This window comes from Patella vulgata, chromosome 9 (assembly GCF_932274485.2).
Source record: "Patella vulgata chromosome 9, xgPatVulg1.2, whole genome shotgun sequence".
Classification (NCBI taxonomy): domain Eukaryota; kingdom Metazoa; phylum Mollusca; class Gastropoda; family Patellidae; genus Patella; species Patella vulgata.
In genome coordinates, this window is record NC_065887.2 from 4657575 (window position 1) to 4667634 (window position 10060).

A 10060-nucleotide genomic window follows, 5' to 3' on the forward strand; every position below is an offset into this window, starting at 1 on the left:
TGAGGGGTGTCAACATACAAAAGACTCGGCAATTAAATGACGGAAAAAGTAGTTGACAGAAAATAATTAAGAACTTACTTAGATCTCAATGAGTATGATAAATGGACAGTAAGTAACGAAAAATACATTCTGAAAAATCGACCCTCCCTCAATGAATTGAGCTGACTGGCATTGCGTCTAATTTTATTTATAGCTTGCGGTATCACCCGATGAATACAACGTTTTGAGAGGGGTTTGAAGCAAATTTTTGATAGATTAATTAGTTTGAATATGTCCATATTTGGGTAATTCTTGGCGTCATTAGGGGAAAGTATCCAATCACATCATAAATAGCATAAATCAGGGTATACATAAGATTATAAGTCAAAAATTGCGCTCGCATAGTCAGACACCATTAAACACCGCTTGCTTGATTCTTCGGAGAGCCCTGATGTGAGGTTGCCATCAGTGGGATTGAGATAGACTGAGAGACGTGTTATTTTTATATTGTCTATACTTGTAACCATCTGTCCAGCTTTGACATAAAGTATATATACAAGCAACTGTTTGGTTGCTGTTCCTGTTAAACAAACGATTTGTTGCTGTAAATACATGTACGTACACAACGTAGAAGTCCGAGTGAATTCTAAAAGTAGAGAATTACAATAATATCCACGCGAGGGTCAAATGTGGATAATGACAGACTAACAATAGATGTATAGCAGGGAATGTGTCGCATGTCGGTCGGTACTCGGGTGTATAGCAGGGAATGTGTCGCATGTCGGTCGGACTACTCGGGTGTATGGCAGGGAATGTGTCGAACATCGGTCGGGTGTCGTGTAGGCTTTTGTTGCTTTTTGGTTTCGATATACGACCCACGGATAGTGCAGCAAGCTCTATATGATATTTGGTTGCCGTGCCAGGATCGACCTTGAAGGGAAAGGATCACTTTCGAAAGGCGGGGGGTGGGGGTGGGATTTGGGGTGCAATTAAAATAATTGTTATCAAATATATTTAAAAACAGAAATTGTTTTTGTTGAATAGTATAAGCCAATAGGGAGTCATGTAATTTTCCAGAAAAACAAATAATAAATGGTTTAATGACATTGAAGAAAGATGAAACACAGAGTTGCCGGGAAACAAATATACATCCACCACCACCAGCATAACACAAATTACTTAAAGATGCAGTTCTTTCTTTTACACAATGCATCTTTAATATAACTATTATAGCAAGAACGACCAGCTCTTTATCTAAATCTTACATAATGTATCTGTAATATAACTATTATAGCAAGAACGACCAGCTCTTTATCTAAATCTTACATAATGTATCTTTAATATAAATATTATAACAAGAAATGTCTGCCCTCTATCTAAATCTTACATAATGCATGATAAAGAATCACTTGATAATCTTACATAATGCATGATAAAGAATCACTTGATAAAGTTGAAAGATGAGTAGCCAAACCATTCCAGCTAGTTTTTTTTTGTTTTTTTTTTTAAAATCTCAAAAACTCTTGATCTGTAGTGAGGTTACAATAATTGTCGACAGTAATATACAATTAGAATACAATAAAAACAGTTGATGTATATCAATTTAGATAAATTAAAAAATCAATCTATTCCTTCATTGTCAATCTTTTTCTGTGTCCTTGACATTCAGTTCGTCGTTTTGTCAAACTATAAATCAAAACAACTTTTAAAACGAATCACACGTTAGAAAAAATAATCAACGTATGCTTCTAAGGCTTCTCTCCATTGGCTAATCTTCTGTTGATGTCATCCACGACGTCAGGTAATTCCACGATACTATCAATTACATAGTGAGCCCCGGAATGAACCAGTAATTTACGACTATACGCTAGACGCGTTTCGATTTCTTCTGGCGTCAGTTTTTGTGCCTGTTCTAAACTGTCAACATTCATATAATTTGAATATCTAGCCACTCCAACTCCCCAACAACCGGCCTCTATGGCTTCACCAACGCCCGATACAGTGTCGTCAACTTTAACCACAGATTGAATTGGATGTACGTTTAGTAAGTCCATGTTGCGATATACCATATACGGTTTAGGTCGAGCTCCATGAACGACTTCGTCTCCAGCGACATTTGCATCTGGTTCAAAGCCTTGCTTTTTGGCCTCCTCCAACAACAGATCCACCATTGATCGCAAAAAACCTGTCGTCATGCCGATTTTACAATTATACTCTTGGCGTAATTTATTTACGGCTTCCGCTGCCCCTGGGATCAATGCTCCGTATTGTTTTATACACGCTAATTGCATCGGGACGAAATCCTCAAACATCCTATCCACGTCTGCTTTTTCTGGGTATTTTCCGTAGACGTCCAACCATCTCTGTCTAACAGAATCCACCTCCGTTAACGCCTTAATATGGAGATCTTTCCGTAGCCCCATGGGACCTCTTGCTTCCAGCATGCTTATTGGAACTTTGTGTTTCTTAAAAACATCACAGAAAACGACAGCCGGGGCCAGGACATATTTATCAGCTGTGGTTCCACTCCAATCTAATATACAAGCCTGGACTTTCCCCAGATAGCTGCGTTGGGATCGAAGTTGTTTTAGTGCAACAGCCATGTTGGCGGACGATCACGAAAATTTTATATATGCGTCTGTGATATCTGAAAAGACAAGAAAAAAATTGAACTAAATGAACATTGTATCTGAGAAGTTCGTCTCATCCTAGGTTAGGGCATGAAATTAACTTAAAGGTGAATTATGTATGTGTAAAAGGTAAATCTGCCTATTGGCAATTGCAGGTCTTTCTTTTGGCTTCAAATGTGATATCAATCATTAGACATTTATTCACATGACAAACCTACATGTACAATCAACTCTCTAGATCATCACATGACAAACCTACATGTACAATCAACTCTCTAGATCATCACATGACAAACCTACATGTATGGTCAACTCTCTAGATCATCACATGACAAACCTACATGTATGATCAACTCTCTAGACCATCACATGACAAACCTACATGTATGATCAACTCTCTAGATCATCACATGACAAACCTACATGTATAATCAACTCTCTAGATCATCACATGACAAACCTACATGTATAATCAACTCTCTAGATCATCACATGACAAACCTACATGTATGATCAACTCTCTAGATCATCACATGACAAACCTACATGTATGATCAACTCTCTAGATCATCACATGACAAACCTACATGTATGATCAACTCTCTAGATCATCACATGACAAACCTACATGTATGATCAACTCTCTAGATCATCACATGGCAAACCTACATGTATGATCAACTCTCTAGATCATCACATGACCAACCTACATGTATGATCAACTCTCTAGATCATCACATGACAAACCTACATGTATGATCAACTCTCTAGATCATCACATGACAAACCTACATGTATGATCAACTCTCTAGATCATCACATGACAAACCTACATGTATGATCAACTCTCTAGATCATCACATGACAAACCTACATGTATGATCAACTCTCTAGACCATTTGATGCCCGAGTGGTCTTGATTGTTGAGTACTGCTGGTATGATAATAAACAGCCTGTTCTTTATCTAAATCTTACATAATGTATCTTTAATATAACTATTATAACAAGAACAGCCAGCTCTTTATCCAAATCTTACATAATGTATCTTTAATATAACTATTATAACAAGAACAGCCAGCTCTTTATCCAAATCTTACATAATGTATCTTTAATATAACTAGTATAGCAAGAACAGCCTGTTCTTTATCCACATCTTACATAATGTATCTTTAATATCTTTAATATAACTATTATAACAAGAACAGCCACATCTTTGTCCAAATCTTACATAATGTATCTTTAAATAGAGTTTCATGTCCTACTTCTCTGCACTAATGAAGACGAACAGTCAAACGAGGGTTTCATTATAAGTAGTCGAGAGAGAGAAATGGGGTTTTACCTCCACTCAACACAAACTAGGTCATTTCGGGACTTACATATGGTTCAATTTTATTCCAATAATTCACTTACGCGTAGGGGTCTTTAGCAGTGGGAGGAAACCGGAGGACCCGGAGAAAACCCACGAGGTTGGACAGGCGACCCAACTCCTTGTCACGTACAACCAGGGATTCGAAACCACGCCAGTTGACTCAATGATAGACCTTATGATACAGCGCGCACGTGCTAACCATTCGGCCATCCAACCCTCCAGTAATAAACAGTATTTGTATTCTGTGTATAAAGACTATATGCATGAAGTATTTGAGAAGAGCGCTGTTAATCTCCTGAACTCAACACACACTAGGTCATTTCAGGACTATTAAATGGTAGAATTTTATTTCAATAATTCGCTTGTACGTAGGAATCTTAAGCAGTGGCAGGAAACCAAAGAACCCGGAGAAAACTCACAAAGTAAGACTGGTAACTCCTGGTCACATACAGGTGTAGGAGAAACAACGCCACTTGACTCAAATGAAAGATCTTATGATCTAAAACATGTGTTAGACGGCTTGGCCACCCGCACCCCACACTTGCCAGTTGAATAAAAATCTTTGAAAGGCGGGGGACAAAAAGTGAATTTTCAGGCAATCAATGGCCATAATTCAGGCAGTTACGATCCGATATGAGCAAATATTAACAAAACCAGTGGCTGCCAGGCAGGATAGCCCACATTTAGCAAGAGATGGATAGAGAACAAGCTAAAACAAGCCAACAGTGAGGCTGATGTCCCCCGCCGAAATCCTCAAATAAATAGATGACACATATTAATTAATCACACATCTATTTTTTTCAAAAGTATCAAGCAATCAAACTGATTATAAACTATACACTAAGTTTCATCACTCTCTATCAGATAGAATCAAAGTTATCTTGTCCCAAAGCATTGACCAAGGAAATTGCTTATCTCTGCTTAGCTTTAGCTCGATATGTTAATCATTAAACTAAGTCAAGACGGACATCTACATCAAGTTTAAACATTCTACCTCAATTAGAATAAGAGTTGTTATGTTCCAAAGTCTTGACCAATCAAAATGCTTATTGCTCCGTAGCCTAAGCAGAAAATTCTCATCATCGAACTTAGTCAAGGTATTGATGTAATGAAACTATACACCAAGTTTCATCACTCTCACTTAATTAGAACTAAAGTTATCGTGTCCCAAAGCATCAGCCAACCAAATTGCTTATCTCTGCTTACCATAAGCAGAAAATGCTCATCTTCGAACTCCGTCAAGGCATTGGCCCAATAAACACCTACACCAAGTTTGAACATTCTAGCTCAATTAGAAGGAGAGTTATTGTGTTCCAAAGTCTCAGCCAATCAAATTGCTTATCGCTCTGCTTACTCTGAGCAGAAAATGCTCATTATCGAACTTAGTCAAGGTATTGATGTAATGAAACTATAAACCAAGTTTCATCACTCTCACGTAATTAGAACTAAAGTTATCGTAATTAGAACTAAAGTTATCGTGTCCCAAAGCATCAACCAATCAAATTGCTTATCTCTGCTTACCCTAAGCCGAAAATGCTCATCTTCGAACTCCATCAAGGCATTGACCTAATAAACACCTACACCAAGTCTGAACATTCTAGGTCAATTAGAAGGAGAGTTATTGTGTTCCAAAAAGTGTGACGGACAGACAGACGGACGGACAGACGGACAGACCCATTTAAATAGTCCCCTGCTTTCTTTGAAAGGCGGGGGACAAAAAGTGAATTTTCAGACACTCAATGGCCATAATTCAGGCAGTTATCTTGGGGTTATAAACATGTATCCATGAAGTTTCGATCCGATACATGCCAATATCGAAAGGAACCAAGATCTTTTGGAGATAAATTATATTTCAAGTTTCATTAAAATTGGATAAGAATTGTGACCTGTGGAGTGTCCACAAACAAATTGTGGACGGACGGACCGACAGATGTCCGGACTGACAGGGGCAACGACAATATATGTCCACATGAAACTATGGATGTATAAAAATAACTCAACAATTTAATGATAACCTTTTATATCGGTTAATATATGATAAACTGTTTTTTTAGTTATCTTTGTGAAACATGATTGAACCTAAAAACCTAAATTCTCTGACAAGGCCGTTGAGTTCACAGTAGAGATGTAAGATTTAGATAAAGTGATGGAAATAAAATGAAATAAAATGGGGTTTAACATCCTACTGTTCCACTCCGACTGGGCTTTTCAAGATGAACGTAGGCCATACATTTTGCCCGGGCAGCGGCAGTATGGCCTACATGTACTCTTATATTGAATTCCAATTGCCAAGGGATCTTTTATGTGCACGTCAATGTATACATGGGACCTTGGTTTTTCGTACCATCTGAACAACTAGACAGCTGTCTTTGTCAGGCTCCCTATCCTGCACCACTGACAAGGGGAAGCCACGTCGGAAAATCACGATGAACTTTCTTGGCCAATTCTGCGATCGACGACTAGTGAGCCAGCATCTTACCCACTGAGCCACTGTGGCTCCCATTTAGATAAAGATCTGGCCATTCTGGCTATAACAGTTTCAAAAAGGATAATGCAAAATGAATATAATGAATATTTCATTCAAATGTCTTTATTCTGAGCGAAGTTATCAGTTTGTAGTTTTGACAAGATGTGGTATAGACTATTTATTATCGTAACCTTGATTCACCATTTTTTAATTAAATCATTAATTCAACATCTGGTGGTCTAGAGAGCTGATTATAGGCTTGTTATGGGAATAAATGTCTAATTAATAGTTTATTCACATATAACATTTAAAGCCAAATAAAAAAGACTTGCAATAGTTCTTAAGGGGGTGTGGGGGGGTATGTCAATTTTGCAACTCAAAGCAACTAGTTTCAGTAAGTTGCAAGTGTACTTATACATGTATGTCAATCATATCAGCAACTGAAAGAAACAGTAGGACATTAAACACCAAACACCATTTTATTTCATTTTGTTCAGAATTTTTTTGATTGATCTGTGTTTTTTCCCAGTGTTCTGCCATTGCTGTCAGGGCAACATTTCCAGCACACTGTATGGTATACACCAATCTTCATTAGCTCAGTCGGTGCAGAAAAGTATGTTACTAATTAAGAATGTCAAGTGTATGACTTCAACAGTGACATGTATGACTTGTTAGTCATGATCACATGTATGACCTCACTACTGTACCTAGTTACTTTGATCTGACCCTAGCTACACTAGTGTAAACAACAACAGCTCACAACTCATTTTCACTTCACTTATGGCAATTGCACAGAAATAGTATACTACATGCCTATTCACTTGTCATGTACGGATAATGTACCTGTCATATCTAGCATAAATCAATAAAACGGATGTACCCTACTATATATATATAGAAATCAAATGGGCCGGGTACTGACTGGGATAATGAAGACGGGCTTACTCATACAGTGTGCTATGAGGGAAAGTTTGCCCAGACAGCAGGCTACAGCCTACTCTTTTTTTCGAATTCCGACTGTCAGTGGTTTTGTAACGTGTACGGCAATGTATAAACAGGCCCTCGGTATTTTGAACCATTTGAATGACTATATGTTGTCCCTTGCCAGGCCTTCCATCAGGATCTCGAAATCCTGATGGACTTTCTCAGCCAACATCAGGGTAGAACACGCGACCTCCAGGTTAGTGACTTAAAAGTTTTACATGTGTATGAAGTCAATTAAAGGTGTGCACTGCGCAATACCTGTGTATGAAGTCAATTAAAGGTGCGCAATACCTGTGTATGAAGTCAATTAAAGGTGCGCATGGATGTAAGAGATAAATCTGCCCATGAAGAGATGTTAAATACCTATTTAAAAGGTTTCTCCTGACATATTGTAATAAAGTTCCTCATCCGGATTGTGCATTTTATCTGGGTTTTTTTAAAAAAGAACTAGTCTTTTGGGGGGAGGTATAGTGGTTGCCAAATGGATCAGAAGGTCTGTCATTGAGTCATTATATGGCATGATTTCGATTCCCTGCTTGTAGGTGACAAGGAGTAGGGTTTCTCTGGGGTCCTCCGGTTTGATCCCACTGCTAAAAACTCTTACACGTAAGAGAATTATTGAAATAAAATTGAACTATATGTTAGTCCTGAAATGACCTAGTTTGTGTGTACTGGCTGTTAAACACCCCCCTCTCTCTCTCTCTTGATCTTTCTGGGGAATTAATTATATTTTCTGAATTGGGGTTTAACGTCCACTTGACACAGGCTAGGTCATTTCGGGACTAACATATGTTTTTTTAAAAAATTTTATTTCAATAATTCGCTTGCGCTTAGGGATCTTTAGCAGTGGGAGGAAACCGGAGGACCCGAAGAAACCCACGAGGTTGGACAGGCATCCCTACTCCTTGTCACGTACAACCGGGGATTCGAAACCACGCCAGTTGACTCAATGACAGACCTCGTGATACAGTGCGCGCGTGCAAACCATTCGGCCATCCAACCCCTCACACTATACATACATGTAGCTCTACTAACTCAATATTATCCATAATATTTGTCATTAAACACAATTTTTGGATTGATATTTCTATTAGAGATCAGGGCCCAAGTTCACAAAGCATTCTCAGTCTTAAGTTGAGAATTTACTCAACTTTCAATCACTGCTTATGAGAAATGTCTTGGTTCCAGAGACACAAAACTTTGCACATAAATTTCTTATTCATGTATTTGATACATTGAAACAACACAAGTTTTATAAAGGGCTATTAGTTAATATATAATATAATGCGAACAATTTTGAGTAAATTCTTAACATTTAAGTCTGAGAATGTTTTGTGAACTTGGGGCCAGGACTGTTCGTTGGCCGAATGGCCTGAGGTGTGTGCTTTAGATCATAAGATCTGCCATTTGGTTTTGTATTTCCTGCTTGTATGTGACTGTAGGGTTGCCTGTGGGTTTTCTCCAACGTTGACAGATACATCGATATCTATTCTCTAGAAAATCTTTTCATCCCGCCTAAAACAATTACAAACTCAGAGTGTTTATATTTCATGCAATGAACCTAGAGTCTAAATCTTGTAGAGCTATCTCAATTTTTCTTTATCAAGATTTCCATGTAGGCTATTATCATGTTTTAATTTTATTGCCGTATTTGATATTCATATATCTCAATTTTTCTTTATCAAGATTTCCATGTAGGCTATTATCATGTTTTAATTTTATTGCCGTATTTGATATTCATATATACCTTGATCTGCTTTTATGGTTCTTGCAGTAATAATATGATATTTCCATGGAAATATCTATACTACATGTATTTGTACGTCATGCAGTATGTTTATTATATTGTATGCTGTCCTAAAATATGTATGTTTTGGTATCATGAAATCTTATCTTATCTTATCTTAAATTATAATTATTATATTGGAATATAAATATTTGAAATAGAAATATTACAAACAATAAATACAATGTCCGTGAGATAAGATAAGATTTTAGATAAGATAATTAAGAATAAGATAAGATTTTATTTAGGACAGCATAGGCCTACAAAATAGTAGGCCTACACTAATAACAATGACAAATAATATATTTACAAACAAGACAAATGATAATTTTATTCTAGCTTATGTATATATGTAGAAATGGTTCCACTTCTGATGTCTTCAGTCATCCACAACCAAGACAATTATCACGGCTGCAAATATTGCAGCTATAGTATAATTTAATATATGCAGTTCTGCAATGTCACATGTGGGGCATAAAAACTGGGTCTAAACTAACTGCGCATATATAATATATCTCATATCTGGCCACTCGCGATCTTGTCATTCGAAATAAATATTTATAAATAAAATACTTACTATCATGAGCTGACGGCCAGCAATTAAATGATTATACGGCGTACAATATAATACGTTTCTTCTTGGTTCAAAAATTTCAAGCAGACGATGGGTGTTCAGCAGGTTGTATCATAATATGAATAACAACAACCCGTACAGTTGTTACTAAAAATACATGGCCTTGAACGAGACCCAGTGGTAAAAAAGGCCAATCACACCGTTAGCTTTCTTGCTCTTTACGTGACCCCTGTAATGACGTAAGGCTTGTAATTACGTCACGACGCAATGC

The 10060-nt window shown here is 37.3% G+C and overlaps 1 protein-coding gene across 1 annotated transcript; it reads right to left on the minus strand.

Moving 5' to 3' along the window:
* Positions 1-1059: 1059 nt before the first annotated feature.
* Positions 1060-9954, minus strand: LOC126831599 (phosphonoacetaldehyde hydrolase). The gene is made up of 2 exons (XM_050562191.2): positions 9793-9954; positions 1060-2626 (listed from the first exon to the last, which is right to left on the minus strand). Exon 2 carries the CDS (start codon positions 2580-2582, stop codon positions 1728-1730), a length of 855 nt encoding a protein of 284 aa, XP_050418148.1. The 5' UTR covers positions 2583-2626; positions 9793-9954; the 3' UTR covers positions 1060-1727.
* Positions 9955-10060: the final 106 nt, after the last annotated feature.